This window comes from Odontesthes bonariensis, chromosome 20 (genome assembly GCF_027942865.1).
Source record: "Odontesthes bonariensis isolate fOdoBon6 chromosome 20, fOdoBon6.hap1, whole genome shotgun sequence".
NCBI lineage: Eukaryota > Metazoa > Chordata > Actinopteri > Atheriniformes > Atherinopsidae > Odontesthes > Odontesthes bonariensis.
Genome location: NC_134525.1, coordinates 16,620,870 through 16,642,332, shown reverse-complemented (window position 1 = coordinate 16,642,332; position 21,463 = coordinate 16,620,870). Strand labels below are relative to the sequence as shown.

General features: G+C 38.7%; 1 protein-coding gene across 7 annotated transcripts in view; it reads left to right on the top strand.

Moving 5' to 3' along the window:
* Positions 1–21,463, top strand: part of neto1l (neuropilin (NRP) and tolloid (TLL)-like 1, like) — a 91,455-nt gene that overhangs the window by 52,883 nt on the left and 17,109 nt on the right. For all 7 annotated transcript variants that reach the window (XR_012767700.1, XR_012767701.1, XM_075452144.1 and 4 more), the window contains exons 5-8: positions 11,740–11,781; positions 12,044–12,171; positions 19,272–19,354; positions 20,992–21,137. Coding sequence is in view for 5 of the 7 variants with exons in the window: in XM_075452144.1 (XP_075308259.1) it covers positions 11,740–11,781; positions 12,044–12,171; positions 19,272–19,354; positions 20,992–21,137 (399 nt within the window). In the remaining 2 variants the exon portion in view is untranslated. The remainder of the gene's footprint in view (positions 1–11,739; positions 11,782–12,043; positions 12,172–19,271; positions 19,355–20,991; positions 21,138–21,463) is intronic.

The following is a 21,463-nucleotide window of genomic DNA, read 5'->3' as shown; positions in this document are numbered from 1 at the left end:
AGAGCCACTAGCTGGCCTGGTGCTCCCAGAGGTTGTCCAGTTCCCAGGATTAGTGGCACACATCAAAAGCAAGGCCAAGTAAGAAACCATGGCACTTGGCAAGCTGCACAAGCTAACTGGAACTTTGCTCACCACAGAAGCTGCTGGCTCCAGGAGCCATTCCCATGCTTATGTAACCAGCCCTCCCGGGGCCAGTGGCTTCCACAGTAAGTGACCTTCTAGCCGGCTCATGGGCCAGTCGAGAGTTTTCTCTGCCAACTCCCACGGCTCAGCAAGTGCTAAGGCTCCTCGCTCAGCCCTGCTTATGCTGTGATCTCCACGTAACCTTTACTAACTTCTCCTCAGCTTGCTACATCTCCTTTAATCTGTTTCTTACTGTGTGTTCCAATTAGCTGAACAGCCTCACCCCACAAGTCGCCAGGACCGGTTGGCGCTGGTTCCTCCAAATACCAGTATAATAGTCATAATAGTCAACATAGACCTGACCTCACCTTTCTGAAACTTTTGATTTTACTCGGCAAATTCAAACCAGAAATCCTTAGCCATAGCACAGATTTTGCTCATGATATGTCTTGTAACACCCAAAAAACATCTTACGGACATATTTAAAAGGTTAAAAACTTAATTTTAGCAAAGGGGATCTAATGGAAAAACAAAAGTAAGAAAGATGTTAAATACTTTTGAATGCCATCAAGTTTGACCATGATGTCGGGTGTGGACAAGTGTAGCAGACAACTTCTGGCAGGGCTTTGATGGTATGTTGAACAGAACAAAACTGTTGGAGCTCTTGGTTTACAGGCTTATGATGAATCAGATAGCCCATAGAGTCATATTTGTCCTGCTAAGGTGTCCTTGTGAAAGACATTTTATCCCTATCCACTTCAAGAGCTTTTCCATAGCTGCTTTCCATATAGAGATCAATAATGTATCATAATGAATCGTTGGTTCACACACAAGGACAGGGGTCATACAGTTCTTGTAATCTATATGCTTCTGAAAATACTGTAACAGTTTGTCCTCAAAGTGACAGAGGATCTCATTTTTTAAAACTGATATATGTGGATATTGAACACCTCCACCAGAACATCCAAGGGTTAAGTGCTTTTAATCAAGGGCGCTTGAACCATAAATGGTTGTAGCAGGAATGGAGATAAGTCAAGAGAATTTTCCCAATAATAATCTCATGCTGCAGGGTTACACAACACATTTTACCTTCAGAGGTCAAAGGCAAGCAGTCTGCATGAATGTAAAACAGAGTGCGTTACTCTTCCTAAGATAAATAACATCTCATATTACTTTATGCAGCACGAGACAGAGTCCTTTTCCTTCTTCACTCCTCTGCAGTCAAGCTCAGTGCAGTTCTTAGCAGGATTGCTGGTGTGTAGCTGGTGGTGCTTGTGAGGTAACATTGGGGTGCACATCAGTGCCAATCGCTGTTCGGGGCACAGACCCAGCTCACCAGCTGTGACACCCAGGATGTGGTGAATCATATCAGTATCCTGCAGATTCAGTGTAGTCCTCTTTACAGCTACTCTTCTGTATAGTTGTGTTGTCATCCGGAGGGTCAACAAAGCCTTGTTGAGTATGTATTAGCTATACGGCTAATCTTTAAAGCACCATTTCATCAAAACAGATTTTCACAATGGGCTTTTGTCCACTCAACCGAACAGTCTAGAGTGTAACATGTATGTTTAGTTTAGGAATTGGATGCTGGTTGAACTGCTGGAATATGACATAGACAGTGACCTCTGGCAATGGCAGTTTTACTTTGTACTTTACTTTGTACTTACATCTCTCTCTGTACATCTTTTTCAGTGTGTCAGTAGAACACCATCTACAGCTGTGTCTGCTGTGATTAATGGCAACCATTCATTAACTTGATCAACCACTTAAACAGAGATTATTAATCAGATACTTATTTAAATGTCACCACTGAGCAGCTGAGAGGAAATGAGGCCACTGGGAAATTGAGTCTTTGAGTATGGGCTGCTTGTGTGTACAAGCTGCATGTTTAGTCCCTGGAATCATACCCCACACCAATAACCAAGAGCTTATTTATATGCAGTTGTACATACATTGGACGTACCAGCGAATACTGGAGGGAGCAGTGGAACCAACTCTTCAACTCCAAATGAGTCTTATTGTGTCTCATTAATAAAACATTGTGTAGGGCCTGTATTATGGAGTGGGATACAATACTTATGGGATTGTGTAGTTATTAGAAATGCCCATCTCCCGTCAGCTCTACAGCATTAATTTCTCATTTAATTTCTGTGTGTGTGTGCCTAAAGGATATATGAAGAACATTTCCCGCTTCATAGCCAAACAGGGCTAATCAGGATGTATTCATCAGTTGTCTAAGAAATATTTTCTACAGCAAATCCCTAATGCTAATTCTTGTGTCAGAAATGGCTATTGTCATACCACCAACTGTATAAACATGTTTTTGAAGAAATGTAATGAGGAAATCTGAGCTGGCATTTGCAAGCTGCTGATGTTTGCTTTCAGAATGTACTTGTTTGTGTAGCTGTTGTTCAGGCTCTCTGCCTCTGCACTTTCAGCCAGAAATGAAGCACTGCTGGTCAAAATAATTGCCACCCCTGAATTTTAAGCACATCATTTTGATCATCTTTAGAATTAGTTTAAAAACTCTAAACAAGACACTAATTTGTAAATATTCAAATATTATTTTATAGTGTACATATAACCCTGATTAACTAATGAATGGTGGTATTACTACATAAGTGCATACAACGTGTTTTCACTTTATTTCTCACAATGGTGAAAACAGCAGAACTGTCTGAGAGCACCAGAGAATCATTGAGAAAAAGACATACCAAGGAACATTACTCAAAACATCTAAAGAGCATCAGGATGACATCAGCTAATCTGGAGTGCTGTTATCAGCCTGTACCGTCCCATGCCCTGAATGAAAGGCAGATAAAGAAATATTAATGTTTGCAAGAACCTTCTTCCTGGAATAATGTTCTATGGATAGAGGGAACCAAAGCAGAGGTCTTTGGGAATGCAGTGAATCTGCTTGTTTACAGGTGACTTTGCAAGTGTACATGGAGAAGATCCCTCTTTCTACAGTTAAGCATGGCAGAGGTCTTAACATGCTGTGATACTGCTGTGTCGCATCTTTTACTGGAAGCATTAGACATTTCAAAGGAATAATGATTAGATTACTGAGGTATTTTAGGGTAAAACCTGTGACTGTGTGTAAGAACTGAGTAAGAAAACTGGTTTAAAGTGAAGGTCAGGCCACCAATGAATCATTACCTAAATTCTGTAGAAAAGATTTGGAGGGAACTGAAATCTGAAACTGCAAAAAATACTCCTGCAAATGTTTAAGAGTTTGAACTCACAGTAGTGGAGGAGTGACAGAAACTACATTCACACAGCTGAAAGAAGGCTCTTGATGTCTTTGAAAAACATATACATTCTGTGTTTGAATTCAGTTTAATTTAAATTTTAGCTTAGCTGATTTTGGACATCTTATCAAAATATTCAAGCTTTACAGAACTGGTCTGTTTGAATTTGTTTTCTAATGTGGCAATAAATAGCTCTTTATTGTTTCTATGTGCTGAAGAGCAGAACTGGAGAACAAAAAATGTGTAACTGTACAAATAGGTATATATTACTTGTATAATGGAACTACAATAAGGTGCTACTTCACTGCTTTCAGGTTGAGCGTCTCATTCTATTGAAAGCATTCGAACAAACACACTTCTCCCTTCAGTGCTCCTTTAAAATACACAAACCAAATTCATGGCTGTGCATTGCCAAGGCAACAGCACCAACAACTAGGCTGTCTGACAATAAAACACACAATTTCCATTCTTATATTGTGATGACAGATGTCATGTCTTCATGCCTGAAACAAAAGAACGGTCGTTGTGTAGGCATAATCAAATTAACAACATGCAAGCATACAAACAACAAAGGAGTAAAAAATAAATAGTTGGCGATTCAGATTATATTTACAAAACTGAAGCATTCAAAGACAGGGTTGTAGGTTTGTACCTAAGCTTATGTGGAAAATTAAAATATTAAAAAATAATTAAAAAAACAACTGTGGTGGACATACATACAAAAATGGAGAAAGCCCATCTTCAAGAATTACTTTAATAAGTGGGAATATGTGGGATATTATATCATAACTGGGAAGACGCCAGTCAGTTGTGTTTGCCAGCTCAGATGGGAACAGTGGGTTAGTCACATCCTCTTAATCTTTGCTGGGTCAGAAGCAATTATCAAAGTTGTTTCCATTACCTTTTATGCATATTGAGTCGTCTTTGAAACAGGCAAAAACCACCTGAAGTGGGTAGATAAACTTGTTTTTCTCCAGTATTTACCATTTGTACTCACATTTTCTTACTTGCATCTTCTAAATGCAATCAATAATGGCATTTGAAACCCAACTACTGCCTCAGAGTTTTGGTCTCAGACGCTGCTCAAAAATCATCCTCTGAAGAAAAAGCCAGAGCTGTGTTTATAAAATCTTCTGAAGTTTTCCTAAGGGAAAATATGCAGGGATTAATATGGCAGAAATGGCTGCACTGTGCATAAAGAAGGAAAAATGGACATCTCGTGTATTATGATAAAATATTAGCTACATTTTATGAAAATGGTTTTAGATTAGAATTATTGATTTTTAAATGTGGGGAAGGATTATTTGAATAGAAGAAGAACTGTGTGGGAGGTAAAGTTTAGGTCTTTTACAATACCTTCATACCTACACAGATCAGCTGACTCCTTACATCCTTCCTGGTGCTCTCTGGAGGAAACCTCACTTTCTCTGGGGTTTCTCAGACTTTGGTCTGGTTTCCAGCAACGGAAATGCTGCTCAATCATTTAGAAATAAGTTTAGCCAGTCAAGGGTATTCCATCTCTTCACTTAGAAATGTTGTTTGATTGATGATTAGGATTTTAGCCCAAGTGAATGAGTAAAGGTAATCCAGTTATTTTTTTGATTTGGCTGGCTGAGCACCTCTAAAGTCAACCAACATTACTGTGCAATGAAATCATTCTGTATTTTAGTTTCATTGGTCTCACACGCCAAAGTCATAACAGAATTGATTTAATGTGTAGCAGCAGGGTTCCTGGTTCCAATCCTGGCCAGGTGTGGAGTTTGCTTCTTCCTGTGTGTGCGTGGGTTCTCTCCGGGTACTCCACATGCATGTTACCTTAATTGGTGACTCTGAATTGTCCCCATGAGTGAGTGTGAGCGTGTATAGTTGTGTGTCTTATTTGTCTCTGTGTAGCCCTGTGATAGACTGGCGACTCTCTTAGTTGAGCTTTAAGAGTAAAAGAGAGTATATGTGCAAAGGGGTGTATACAATACAGAAAGCAGACTCTATTCATGTCAACATGTTTCTGTTACTGATGTGTTTTAGGTTTTAATGCAGTAACATACAATGGTGCGCTGGAAATGTCATGTTCACACATCTATGTATTATTAGTGCTGCTGCACTGAGGGACCCAGCCGAGCTTATAGATAACACGGGTAAATCATCTGCAGTGGAGAGAGTACACTACAGTATGTAGTTCATAAATCATTTTATCAGCCCATGTAATTGACTGAATCAATTAATCAAGAAGGACAAAGAAGGTGATAGAAGTCACGAGGAGTGGAGCTCACCTGATCGAAATTCAGGAACTAGAGTCTGAAAAGGTCAAGGGTCACCCAAGACCAATTTATAGGCAGAGCAGCCTCTTAGTAGGACCTTTGTCGCAATGTTAAGAGAAGCCTTTTTCAGAGAAATTCATGGATGAATGTGTATGGGTGTGTGTGTGTGCACCTCCATACATGCGCATATTCTGCTTAGGTTGCTCGGCCTTCTGATTGTGGCGGGGTAAGTGATGCCAAAGCCCAATAATAAATCTCTGGCACAACCAGCGTAGATGACCTGAAGGTCACCGTTTCATTACCTGTCTTCCACTTTGATTTTCTCATCTCTCACGGGCATGAAGGATGAGAATGGAAACATAGACACAGATAAAGAGGATGGAGGCTTTTATAAGGGGTACATATAGACTTGCTTACAGAAATAGTTTGACATTTTGTGAAATATGCTGATTAGCTTTCTTGATTAGATTTCAAAGGGAAGGTCAATAACACTCTCATATCTGTCTGTTAAATATCAAGCCGATGCTTCATAGGTAACCACAGTGATGTTGCCTGGAAACCAGCAGCTCTAGGACATCTGAGCCAGCCAAACAATAACCAAGCACACTATCTACTCCATGTTAAACCATGTCTGGTTGGAAGTGCTGGTAGATAGATTTTGTTTACACTTAATGAGAATTAAATTATCTTTTATCCCTTTTTTCCATTATTAAAGAAACATTCTGAGATTTTTCATCTTGGACCCTCTTCTCACTTGTATATTGGTGTTAGGTATTTGTAGTTCACAAAAACATTTAAAGTCTGACTGATATTGAGCGAAAATACCAAGTCCGACAACGGCTAAAAAGCTACAGTATAATGGTAATCGACCTCCGCCAAGTAAAAGCTCTGGGTCAGTTATGGCAGAAATATAACCCTCCCTTGGGAAGAGTGGAGTAGCATTATAGCTGGACTTTGTTAAAACAGTCCTTTAAAAACAAATGATTTGGTTTGTCTTTGCACCTTTTCAAACTGTGGCAACAAATCATTGAGGCTCCCTTTCTGACTCTGAACATTTTGACCAGGATGCCAGTTTAACATAAAAAGAAATTCTTAACAAAAACACCTCTTTGAAGAAAAGACATGCTGCAAGGTCTTTATTAGTTTAGGTTCATCCTCCTCTGGCTATTGCTCCCTTCTGTCTTCATCCTCTCTTTCATTTCTAGGGCCTAACCCTAACCTTAACCCTAACCCTACTTCTGTGTACTCCAGCTCACATAAATGTGAATGGTCAAAAAATTCAAATGCCTCATCTAAATAGTTGAATAAGCTAGATTCAATCCCATCACATGCACATGAATTAATGTGTGAGGCTGTTTATGCAATAAATGGTTGCATCTGATTAAAACCAGCCTCACCTTTCTTTTGAAATGATCAAGTAACGCAAGAGTGACACAATGGAGAGGAAAATAGGGCCCAAGTTGAAAAATCACAGGACGTTTCTTTTGTGTTGGGATATCCCCCTCCTATAGTAGTTCTAGCTTCATATTTGCAATCCAAATATGGGTAGTGGTATGGCCCTGCTCCTTTATTTCTCAACATGAAAGAAACTACTGTATTTAGAGTTATAAAAATGTCAAGCTATTTCTTATTAACTCATCGATTGTTTTCCAAAGCAGAATGCCAAATAATTTTACTGGTTATAGCTGATGTCATTATTAATTTTTTCTCTTTCCCTTTTGTATTAGTTGATCTGATATCTCATCAGTTTGAATTATCGACTGCTACAACAAAACAAGCAAAATGTCAGCTTGAGTTTTGAAAAAGTAATTGACTTCAAAACAAAAGTGTAAGAGTGTAATATTCTTAATATTCTGTTTCATTATGAGACCAAAGTTGTGCTACATGCTTTGATGAATACAAAATTCGGTTAATAAGTGTTCAATAAAAGAATTTGCAGGTATTGCCATATCTGTGCGTAACATTCAGGGCTACCTATTTTTCTAAATTAATCGGCATGTTTCCAGGGTAGCTCAGAAGGGACAAACCAAATGCCGGCTCTAGAGTAAACCTTTCACGGTTTTTACAGCCATCCTTTTGTGGGGTCGTTGAAAGGCAGAGGTGTGGAAATTTCTCGATTCTAAGATGCTCTGAAACACAAAGTATACTTTGATACATAGTTTTAAGTCTAGATATTTGATCAAAAACTAAAGCGACCCTATGATATGTTGAAATTATCATCTAAAGCAGTATTGGTTTCTGTTTTTTTACATCGTGTGGGAGCTCATACTGTCACTACATGATTTGAGTTCCTTACCAATATGGGCTGGGCGTGCGTGAGCTTCGTCTAATGTTGAGTTATATATACATACACATTTATACATTTGTGTGTATGTCTTTGCCCATTATGTATTTTTGTTATACAAGTTTATTTCTCTAACTTATGTGAACTTCTGCTACAATACTGACATTTCACACTGTAATTTCAGATACCCAGCTTTATTGAATTATAGGTAAATACAGGAATAATTTTGTTTTACCCAGTGTTGCTCTACTTCTCTTGTGCTATAATCAGCTGTGAACTTGATCTATTTACTGCATATGTTCCCAGATGAACGGAACATGGACCGTATCTATAGCATATGATCCAGCAGGCTGCAGACAGCAGATCTTCGGATCCTACTGTCTTGCTTCAAGTTTACAACTTGGGCAGTGTCACATGGTCCAGCAAGACAAGTGTTAACAACTACTATTGTGAGGTCTTGATAATACACCATGATCGCAGAGTGTTATTTGGTCACCTGAAGAATGACAGAACAGTGACTGAAATTCATGTCTGCATGTTGTCAACATTATTTTATAAAATAAGCATTTTTTATCCATTTCTTGTGAAAATGACAGAAAATGTCTTCCTGTGCTTTTCTTTTGAGAGAATAAAGAAAAGTACTGTTCCTGTGGAGAGTGGGTAGATTTGTTTAAGCTACATCCAAGCAAAGCATGGCTTTTCCTTATAAAGACAATATTAAGAAAAAAAATTGTCCACTATCACTATTGTCCAAGGCCAGCTAAGCAGTGCAGTGCGGCAGTATTCCCTCGCACCACTTTTTACAGATTGAGTCATTTGAGCCTCTGTCAAAAGTAACAATTAATCAGGAGGAAAGTGCAGTAAAAAGCCTTGGGAGAAACTTTTAAATACATTCACATCTCCCAACTGATTTGTGTTCACAAAAATCTTCTACAGTCCTGGACAATGCTGAGTGCACCAACAAGATCGGGTTTTCTAGAGCCTTGTTAGATTTGTCACAAGTATTCAACAGGCTCTGCTTCTACTGAACAAACAGGGAGCTCCACATCCTGTGAATCTCCTCTTGACCATAGCTGTAATCGCCGAACATACACTTAAGCTCTGATTCATGTCTACATGGAATGTAATTAGGGCGTATATACAGACAGGAAAAAAGCTGTGACATTTAGGCAAGGTGCTCATGCTGTGCAATCAGGGCTCATTTTATACACTGAGCTCAGTCAGTGGCTGCCATGATTTCATGTAAAGCCTTTCTGCTGTTTCCTATATGTGCAACCTGTGTCCTGAAGTGAAAGGAGCCTAGAGATCACAGCTAACGACATATCTTTGAAAGCACAACTGCTCTGCCGCTGGGCTGGAATAAAATGGGATCATTAGGACTCTATTTTATGTCGTGGACGTCTTTAGTTCAAAGATGATGCTATATGTTATAGTATGGTGTCAGGGTTTCATGTGGAAGACTAGAAGACTAAAAACTGTTTTTCCTCTGGCTAACACTTTACATTTGTATTTCCTTCATCTTGTTGAAATATGAGACAGATCCTAAAAGCTTATTGTAATACAACAATTTAATTTGTAAAATTGAATTCAGATCCATTTCAAAGCCTTCTAGGTTTTATAAATATGCTAAACTGTGATGGGCAAAAACACAAAGCTCCCTATCACAGCACATAAACAAAAATGATGACATGAAAGAAGAAAGATAGCACAACTGTCTGTTGGGAAATCATCGAAATAGTGACATCGAATATTTGGGTAAAACTGTGATGCTGAGCTAGAAGGAGGAGGTAACAGCCCTTATAAGCAGTGGCCTTGTTGATGTATTTCATTGCAACATTATATATATAGATCAGTTAAAACCTTTTGCGTCAAACCTATTTTTCAAAACGAACTAAATGGATTGCCCGTGCCTGGCTTTGAGTTTATTTCATTTTATTCTGAGTGAAAGTTTCGTTAAGGATAAGATTTATAGTGCCCAATGGTCTGCTACAATTTTCAACAAGCTTTTTTAAGAGTATGCTTAATGTCTCTGCAGTTCCATTTATCTGTGCTAAGCCTTAATTCTGTTTCGTTCCGACCTGCTAAATGAAACAAAGATCAGACTTAAAGTTGAGCACAGAGGGCTTTTTACTCCTGTTAGAGATGCCAACCCAGAAAACATTATCCCTCCTGTATTTTTATCAAGACTTACAGTGTCATAAGAACTGTAAGTAAATGCTGACCTCACAGTGACCCTAAAGTAATGCCTGCATAATCCAACTATTATGCCTCCCAAAAACAACAGCTGTCTTGGTTCAAGTCATATTAGTAGTTTTGACAGAAGAATGTATCTGGTGTTAGACAAATGTATTAGACAAATGTATGTAATATACAGCTGCGATTCGGACAGATTAAAACTCTGACTGGAATCACCGAGAATAACCATGAGTTTTGATTTGATTTGGCCTCACTCTCTAAGCTATCTGGCAAAGATTTTTTTTAGATTTAGTATGAATCCATCCATCTTTCTCTAAATAAAACAAAGAAATATGGAGTTTCATTACTCTACCATATCACCATGTTGAAACATTTTAACAATGCTGGCGGAAACACTCTTTATGATTGAAACATCGTTCTGTCCTGCTTATCAGTTTCCACCCTTAGAACCTTTGCTCTTTGGTTTTGATAGTGTCATCATCACGTCTAAACGTAAACAAAAATGACATTCCTTACTATTGTGAAATAATAGATAGCCAAATGTTAGCATGCAAATATTTACTATCCTTAATGTTAGCATGCCAGTATTAGCTAAAGGCATACTAAGACTTGATAAAACCAAGAATGAGAATAGAAAATCAGTTAAAGCAGCTTATAAGTAAGGTCTCATATGGCTGCAAAAGTAATGGAAGACTCTCTCTATAGCCAGCCAGCTTTTTAAACACAGGTACAGCTGCTGGTAAACGATTGACTCCTTTTCTTATTACTTATGGCTCCTCTCAGTGTGCTGGTACCATCTGCTCTGAAAGCCAACTCTGCAGACTGCTACAATTTAAAAGGATGACACGAATGCCGCTAAATATGCTACAGTCTGCTGTGGATCATCATTTCTGAAAAAAAGAGTCTATTATTTTTTTAACTGAGCAGCAGTTAATCCTGTGCTTTCTTCTCCACCACATTCATTTGACGTTTTTCTTTTAACACAAAGGTTTTAAAATATTCTATTATTTAAATTAGGTTTTATAGTATTATAATAGACAAACTTTGTAAACACACTGTCGGAGATTAAACCAGTGGTTTCCAGCATTTTTTTGGTGCTGATGTCTTTGAAAAAGCAGTATGCAGTTAAGGTTTTTTTTTACAGATGACAATGAGTTGTTTGAATCAGCACCCAACAGGGATTTTTTTGTCCTTCCTCACATGTTTATAAAAAAAATCAAGCATCATCATTTCTCTGCTTCTCAGTTTTATCTTCCGGCTGTAGAAAACTAGCTCAGACATTAGCGGGTATTCATTAACATGCTTCAGTGTTGATAATCTGATCATGTCATACTGTAAACAATAATATTTCATTCAGAGGTACAAAAAATTAATTTTTACTTGGATATTCTAAATATCCAATTACTAATGTTTTCTACTTTTCCTTTTTTTTCATGCAGAACTTGTGATGGAGTGTTTTTAGATTGCTCCACTGTTACTTTGACTGAAATAAAGATAGGAATACTTTATCCATTTGACCAGCAATCATGCATTTTTTTCTCCCGCCGTAAAGATTAACATTTTGTGATTAGGCATTAAAAATGAATGTCTCCACTTCCCCCTTGCCCCTCTTCTGCTCTCTCCTCAGACCCAGACTTTGGAGACTTGGGAGTACCCCCACCTCTGCCCTGTAGGTACACTCTCTCTATCTCTGTTTCTGTTCCTGTTTCCTCCTTTCTGTCTAACTTTTGTTCACAATCACCCAATTTTTCTTTCTCAGCACATTCTTTGTTCCTCACTGGAGCTAATACTACAGTTTTTTTTGTATATGTATTAGCATAGATTTTCTAATGCTTGCTAGGTATGGGTGGTTATGAGTCCTGTCTGCTTGCTTGACCTGTATGCATGTGTATCCATGTGCTTGTGCGTGTTTATGAATGTGTGTGTTTCAGCCTGCCAGTATGACATGGTTGGTCCAGAAGGTATTGTTGAGTCTCATCAGATCACCAGAGATGGGAAGGCTGGTGCTGCTGAAGCCGTCGACTGTAAATGGTACATCCGCGCTCCGCCGCGCTCCAAGGTAAGTGACATAAACCACATTCCCATCCAACTGTAAAGTCGATGAAAGCTAAATTTCTAAGTGCCACGTAAAATAACATGGGGATAAAATTGAGTACCCATCAGCTGGGTTGATGACCAAAAAACAGCTCTTCAGCTAACAAATATTTTGTGTTCCGTACCGTCCCTCTCAGTTTCTATTGAGGTGGGTTTTCTTGATAATTAGTTGTGCCCATTTAGTATTCCTGCACTCATGCAGCAAGATCAGGGGTTGCATCAGGAGGCTTTTATGTTGCATGTTGGTTTCTCTGCAGTTGTCAGCAATATTCTGGTGTGAGTGTTTGTGGCTGGGGGAGGGGGGATGTGTACCCCCCGCTCGGGTCAGACAGACAGGCAGAAGGGTTTACTTGGGGTCAGGCCCATGTTTTTAATCAGCACACTTTTGCCAGAAGGAACAGAAGGATAGGAGGCGCAGGAGAAAGAGATAGAACGAGGGTAGGAGAAAGGGACTTGGGTAGATCAGACAAAGAGAGAGAAGCAGGGAGAGTTAACGTTGACGAAATAGTGTTGCCGTGCAGTTTGACCCTGAAGCTTGCAACAGCCCCTTTTTGTTTTCTCTGCTAGCTTTCTGGATGTTAACCCTGCATACACACATACACAAGTACACCTTTACTCCAACCCTAATACTCACGAGACATGCTTCCTTATCTAAAAGAGGTTCCTGTGCTGCATTAATGTTACAGGATTAAAAGTCTCCTGAGGCTGCAGCGGCAGGGCAGGAAGAAGCCTCTTTTTACAAACGTTACAACCGCTCATCTGTGTCGTAATGGCTTGAACTAAGACGCTCGTTCAACTTCAGTTCATGAGCGCATTAAATCTACTTCTCAAATAACGTCGGCCCATTTCTTTTTTTTCCTTTTTATAGAATATTTGACTTTTATAGCTAGAACAGTTCTTTCAAGGACACAAAGTATCATGAGCTCTGCATTTCAACAAGCTAAAGGGTTTGGTCACTGTTTTTCTACAGTGATTTAGAATGTTGAGGTGAAATAAACTATTTCATATTGCAACGGTCTAAAGATGTACAACTTTATACTCCATTCAGAAATTTAAATGACACAATTGAATACACTGACAGGTGAAGTGAACAACATTGATTAGCGTGCAACAATGCAGTGTTCTGATCGAAAACTATGGGTTTTAGAATTGATGTGAATTTCAAGTCTGTGCAAAGCGGAAAGAAATCTAGGAAATGAGTTTGTTACCTTTTGGGAGAAAAAAACTATCATCACTTAACCAACCATTAATGATTAAAACAATCACTAAATAAATAAAATCACCTCTCATAATCATAAAAAAAACAGTGACACTTGGGGGTTTCTGCTCAAGACAGATGTCAGATCACAAATGAACCCCATTAGCGTTCAACGCATCTTATTCTAATTTAAGCAAACTGCTTAGACATGAAATGATAAATGTACTCTGCGGATATGAGATATTTTCATCACCTACCAACTGCGGAGTTGGTAACTGTGGCGTTACCAACATTGCTAAATTGTGCTACTAACATTTTTATGGCGCGTTTGTCCCACATGGATTCGAAAACCCGAATACAACATAACATCGACGACATGATCCTGTCGGTGCTACACTTTTTAGCACCCAGGCACAATATACATTTCACTGTCATGACACTTTTTCTTTTCTTCCAGAAACTGAAAATAACGTCGGAACTTTCACAATGTAAAAACGTCTGCCACCTTGTTAGTTTAGTGAGCTGTATGTGCACACTGACATGTGCAGGACTGTCTGCCTGCTGAGGAGTAGAAAAGACACAGACTGATTCAAGAATTCTGATTCATTTTTCTTTGTTCAAAACGCACAGAGTGATGTTGTTAAATATCGCTCTACATAATAACACATTACCATTGACCCCAAAAAAGTCTTCTAGGTACTCTAATGTATTACTGATTATGTCACACCCAATAAACAAGCAAAACCTTTACAATGTTGGGCAGGTGGATTTAATGTTGTGGCTAAATAGTGTATGTGGTATTTAGAGATAATTTAGTATCACTCAGCACCTGAACTGATCTTTGGCCAGCAAGCAGTTCCTTTCAGCACTGATGAAAGCCATAGAAATCTTATTAATTACCACTCTAATACTTCCACTTGCATGTGATTTTGTATCATTTAGCTTCCTCCTTTCTAGAACTGCTCTCTGGTTCAAACATTTACAGCTGAATTACCCCGATATCTGAAGAGCTAAACAGAGCATAACGTAAACAGAATCACGGTAAATAAGGAAGGCCGGTGTCAGCTGTTGGCTGGCAGAAATATTCCTTCATCCCCATTCAGTGAATGAGGAATTAGTGAAGGATCAAGTGCAAAGCCATCTTAAAACCATGAGATTGTTTTGTGGCATAAACTTTGAAATGTACAATTTAAAAACAATTTTCATTTATTTTTGGGGGTTAAGAACTTACAGAAAGAGACTTTAAATGATAAGATATATTTTTCTATTCTAAATTATATTGAGATTTATTAATGGTTTACTTAGATTTTTCTTTACCTCTCCAAAGCAGAGGAGCCCCTTGCTCTTCTATGTACTAGCCTCTTCTGGTACACACACACTGGCTTATGATATGACTCGCTGATAACATTAGTTGGACTGTGATTCATGGCCACAGCAGCTGTTCTTATCTGGCATACTCTTACGTGTTGCATATTTCCCGCTAATGCCCTTGTTTTCCCTCAGAAATGTCCTTCTGACTCATTTGCTTTAAAACTCAAGGCCACAGGAAATATAAGAGTGCACCATCAACGTTCAGACTTTCTCTGAATCATTCATAGTCACACGTATGCACACAAAAAGCATTACAGGGAAAGATCATTGTTGCAGTATTTACTCCTCAGTTACTCTATGCAAAGTGTAAAACTCCTGTCTGTGTATTTCAGGCATGGCACTGAAGAAGATTGCATACGCATACCCACGTGTGTGCAGATATGAACGTCTGTGTGCATAACAGAGTAACAGTACGTGTCTAACAAGGCGAGTAATGGGCCAAATGCTGGCAGCGGTTGGCACTGATAGACAAGGACACAAATTAAATTTTTAGTACAACTCAGTGTTCAGACTCACAGCCCTGAAGCTCTTACCTGCACTACAACACTCATGAAACATATAAAACTTCTATTACAGTCTTTTTGTCACATATACATGCTCACATATTACTTCAGAGATGGAGAGAATGCCACTGCCACCGCTCCACCCCCACCCCAATTACTGCGTATGTGCATGCATGCAGTTGCGCTGAGAGCTGGGCAAGGCATCCATACGCCTCTGCTGATACAGTACTGCACTGTACCCAGTGTGCCAGGAACAGCAGAGAGATAATGACATCCTATACCAGAGGCTCTAATTAGACTGCACAGGAGCACTCCAGAGAGAAAGCAGGGGTACAGAGGAGGAAGAACGAGAAGGGAGGGGGAAAACGAAGATACTTAATAATGCATTTTATCGAAGATATAAACGTATAAGGGATAGAGTTTAGGGGTAAGATGGCAGATGGCTGAAAGAGATGGTGAAAGTAGAAATTCCTGCAGGTAAGCAGTAATGACCATGTGCTGTTGCCAGAAGTTACAGCACTGCAGCACTTTCAATGCAATGATGGTATTACTTTACAGCAGCATGTGTCATTTTCACAGCAGCTTTTCCTATAAAAAGCTTAAGCAGAAACAGTATAGACGGTATAGAAGTAACAAAAACCATTTCATCGGCAGCAAGATTATGAAATTAAAAGTCAAATACATGTATGTCTTCCCATTGCTGTCTGATTTTAACTGTTATATTGCTTATTTTTTGTATTTCTGTTGTGACATCTGTCCAAATTCAGATGACAAATGTTAGTTTTATCCAGGAATATTTTCAATTGCCTTATGGAACATTTTTGTCCTGTCTATTTTTCCACCACAACCGCCTGCACTTCCTGACACCTTCTGCTTGTTTCCATAAAGATAATGGTCAAAATATGGACAGTCATTCAGGCTGTAATGAGCAGCGGGCACTGTTGCAGGCACCTTTTTAGCCACAGAGAGAACATATTCTTCCCCGGTCAGTGATGGATTCCTCGTCATTATTGGGTGCCGCGATCAATGACGCGGCAGCCTATTTTCCAGCTGGAGCCAATCCCTCACCCTTCAAATTTATGATTGTATCTGATCCACTGTCGTCCCATGGGTTTGTGTCCTGCTCTTGGATTTTTCTTCATTATCGGTCAGTTAGAGCTCATTAAAAAGGAGCAGCAGAAAAGCAACTTCAAATGATTTTATTTGTGTGTAAGTCTTAGTTTCTGTTGTCACATAATGAGGTCCCTGTGTTCACCTTGCAGTCAGTGCGAACAGCTACTGCATCTATCAGACGAGGAATCGGAGTCGACAACATATCATCAAAGATGTTACATCTAAGAAAGATTGTGTTATTTTTCCTCAGCAGAATGTACACAAGTGAAATGGAAACAAATACAGCCCACGATGACAAAGAACATTATTCCTTCTCTTAAAAAAATCCATGAGCAAAAAACTGTAACTTAAACATCATAACAATGTGCATGAAACATATCTAATTAGTTTAATCAGATACATTGCTACTGGATGCAGAAGTTTAGGCACCATAACCAAAATGAAGTAAGTGTGTTACTAAGGGAATTTGAGATGACCTGATTTCCAAAAGGGTACTCATTATGGTTGGTCCTAGGGACACCTCCTTTGGCATTTATCACAATTTGTAAACACTTTTGTCACAATTCTTTTAAAATGTTCTCCTGATTAACAGATTGAGGTGTTTATGTTAGAAGGATTGTGTGAGCCATGTTAACAACTTTCAGCTTACACCGAGTTAGTCCATTCTGGATTTGATTCTGAATCACCAGGAACGGTTTTACAATAACCCCGAGAATTTTGAAGTAATTTGCAACCATTTTATTGCTCCATGTTACTGCATGCTATATAAGCCCAAAGCATGATTGATCCACTGTCATGTTCAACAGCTAAAAGGTGTTCTCCTTAAATTCTACATTTTTCCTCTTAAAACACCATAACTAATGTAATGTACCAGTGTCATCTTTTAATTTATGATGATTAATTCACAGAACAAGTGTCAAAAATGCATCAGGCTTACTGTTCTTTTGCCGACATTTAATTTTTTTAGTGAAGATGCTTTCAGATGACTGTACCATAGAGGTCATATTTGTGCAGATGTTAGATGTTAAAATGTTGAAGTTTCATCTTTAACTTTATGCCTTTTTGCAGATCAGCTTATCTTCGACTCACTTCACAGTTTTCACAGTGTCTAAACATTAGACAATTACTTAAAATCACACAGCAAATTCCATTGAGTATTGTGTATTTAGGGTACAGTAGTGCTTTGAGCTAGATTGTAAGGTCACCACACTAACTTGCACAGAGCATCAATAACAGCATGTTAGTTTACCATGTTAGCTTGATTACATGCATCAATACATCAGTGTGACTGAGTCTGGTGGGTTGGGGTTTAGTTTTTTTAGTATCAAAGGATCAGAACCAAGAGTGTCCGTACACTACTTTTGACAATCTTTCCCGTAGATTGTTTTCAGGATAAGTTGCTCTGTTCACGGCCATCCTTCGGACATAGGACTCTAAAAGCAAAGCAACAAAAAAAAGCAGCCACCACCTTCCGCAACACTGCTGATAGAATGACTTCAACAAGAAACTGTTGTGATAGTCAAGATGCTCTTTGATTACTCTAAGTTTGTCTTTTTTAATTAGCTATTAGCACTCAATAAAAGTCCATGAAAAGACCTTAATGTTAGTTTTATAAACAGGGTTTTGCATTTGCAATTAGTCTGCTCTGACTGAAAGAACTTTATAACTGGTTACAGATGGCTGCATTCAGGGCATTCTTTGTGCTGTGGGTGGAAAACTCAATGTCTAATTTGCCTGCTACTTGTCTACCGAATGACTGGGCCAGTGTCCTAATTAATATGCTTCTTTCAATTTATTTTTCTTTTGAATGTTTAATTAGAAGAAGAAGAATTTTGATGAGAGCAGCTGTCCATTAACGGTAACCATGGTCATTTTTGTGGTAGAGCCAACATAGCAATCCAAGAGACTAAAACCGACCCTTTTTTTTTATGAGATTAAAAATTGTTGACACCACTATCAGACCTCGGGGGAAGTGGTTATCTTGTTTTCATACTCTGATCCATTTCACTTGTCATGTTGTCAAAGCAGGGTTGACATTGCAAGGTTCATTATCGTGCTCCATCTGCAGCTTTCGTCTTTGGACATTTAAAGCGTCACGTTTCCCTGTCACAGTTAGGGAGCGAACCACTCATTAACCGTAATGATGGCGAGTGCTGTGCGCAGCAGAGCAAAACCATAGCTGTGATTGGCCAATCTCAGCCGGATGAATATGTGACAGACAATAATGCAAAGGCAATCAGGAAGCATTGAATAGCTACTGTGAAGAGTCAAGGTAGGATCAAGGTGGATATTTCACTGAACAAAGGACTATTAGGGAAATGTAACAGAGCTTCTACTGTATCTATCACAACTTGCTTGATGATTCGATTAGATTAAGAAATAAGGTCTATTCATATGGACCCATATTCATTTGAGGTTCACTGCCCCAAAAGTACTGTAAATTCAAAAGAAAGTTGGTGACTTTTCCCTCTTGAAATGCAAAGATTGTGGCGTAATGCCCAAAGTCTCCTTAAAGTGAAATAAGGTTATAGGTTTTGTGAAATGCAATTTAGTTCAACAGATATGGAAAATAAGTATAAAGCTGATCGACTTTGTCTGTCTTTGAGTCCTCATTTGAAATGCATATGTAATGACTTTGCACTATCTGCAGTCTGTCAGTCTTATTTCATTAAAGGACTGCTATATCAGACACTAGGATAATGACTAAGATGCACTGGCAGTAATAGTAATGATCTGAACTTCTCTCCCTCTTTTTTTGTCTGATTTGGTCACTTCTTTCCTCTGTCATATCCAAATGTTACTGTGTCCTTTTAATTTTCCTCACTTGATCTCTTTTTGTCCCTGTTTTTGTCTTGCTCGCCAACTCCTGGCATTGGACAGATCTATCTTCGTTTTCTGGAATATGAGATGGCAAATTCCAACGAATGCAAGCGCAACTTCGTAGCAGTGTATGATGGTGGCAGGTGGGACTTTTTGATATCTTTAAATTGACCATTTGAGCTCTGCCGTTGCAAGGCAATAGTTTATGAACTTCTAGGTTTACGGTAGCAGTCAGTACAGTGCAGAACAGTGATCTATGTCTGATGTTCGCACACATTCGTGAAACTAGAGATCTCCACTAACCTACAGTCAGACAGATTGTGTACACATGGAGGAAATTCTGGACCACTGTTCCCCTTTCCAGGAGTGGTTGACCCACAAAGATCTCTCGAAGAGCAATTTGTGCAGGTAATAAATGTGGTCTATTGGTTTCTTTAGCAAGTCAACTTTGTACAAATTGGCATTATGTACATGCTGTCATACTAAAGATAACTTTATTGAACTGATATAGATTGAACTGGAATGAATTTGATTTTATCTGGTTGCATTCCAGCATTCAACTGGACTTCACTTCAACTTAAATTATCTGTAAAGTGCCCCGAGATGAGTTTATATACATTGATGCTATAGATACAAAATTAATTTTAGATTAATTAAATTTTGCATAACTGAACTGAGGTCAAAAAGGAAACCATGATAACTTCTCAGCATCTGAAGGCCTCCCTCATATTGACTAATGTCAATGTAACCATCACTGGAGGAACATATGACATGGCTGCAAGGGGAAAGATACTCCTCCTCAGATAGCACAATCTTGCACATCAGCAGTTGGATAAAGATCATGTAGACAAGCCACAATAAAAAATGTTTTGTGGAAAGATTAATAAAGGTTGGGTTTTTTTCTGTGTTATGCTTAAACACTGCCTTTAAGCATAACACAAGCAAGTTCTAAAGGAAAGTGTCAGAATGCCTGTCAGTAAGATGGAGCCTTTCCATTAAAGAATGTCTTGAAAGTCAAATATCAGACCTTAATCTAATAGTGAGTAAAAAATAGGCATATTTTCATTTGAGGAAACCCTCCAACACAGCAAAGCCAGACCTGAACAGAGGAATTGGTTAAAATAACTCCTAGTCAGTGAGTACAACTGATATGCAGATTTTACAGATATGTAATATTGCCCTCACTAAAATAGATGACAAAGTGTAATATTTTTGTTGAATTAGTTTAATTGTCTTCTTGCTTTATCTTGCTTTAGGTATTGTGTGCAAATCTGATTATGTTTTTGGTCATTTATGTGCAGAAGTTAATAAAATTCTCAACACGTTTACAAAATGTGAAGGTCCATTATAATACGCTGGAGGATCTGGTTACCTGCAAATTGAGTCAGCAGGCTTAATCTTCCTATATAATAAGCTACAGCTACTGACTTAAGCTTCACTTTATATGAGAGGGTTTTTGGTGTTCTTATCTCAAGTTTAACATAGAGGTTTTAGCATGCTTCCCACACATTTTTTACAAAGATGTCTGCTTCGATAAATAACTTATTCTTCATCTTGCGATGAAATATTAAATTCCTGATTTAATATAACACGTTGATATGATAAGATAAGGTTATAATTGAAGTCTTATCTATAATAACCATCAAAGTGGATATGAGTAAAACACAGGACCGAACAGAAACAGGAGCCATGGCTGCTCTGAGACTCTGAGATGGACGGTGAATGTCCATGCTACTTTGCAATAAAATATGCATTCTTATCTCTTTCTGTCTCGTTTCAGTTCGGTGGAAGACCTGAAGAGCAAGTTCTGTTCCACGGTGGCCAACGACATCATGCTGGTATCTACGCTGGGAGTCGTGCGCATGTGGGCAGACGAGCACAGCCGCAAAAGCCGCTTCCGCATCCTTTTCACAACCTTTCACGAACGTAAGATAGGGCTCAGAAAGAAAGATACATACAGTATATCAATGCTTATGTGCTGTAGTACAATAACAAAGTAAAGTGAAGTAAAACAGAGGGTGGTATTTTGGGGAAGCTATGAAAAGATGGAGGCACAGTGACCAAATTTACGGCAAGTTATATCAGTTGTATCAGAGGTTTACTTTTAGAGGTATCACAGTTTAAACAGCAGCAAACGGGAAACCAGGGACCACAAATTCCAGCAAAAGGAATGTTGCCTGTGGGTGATTGTGAATATGACAGATGGGGTAAATTGCAGCTTAGCTCTTCCACACTAGCACAGCTGGGGAAAA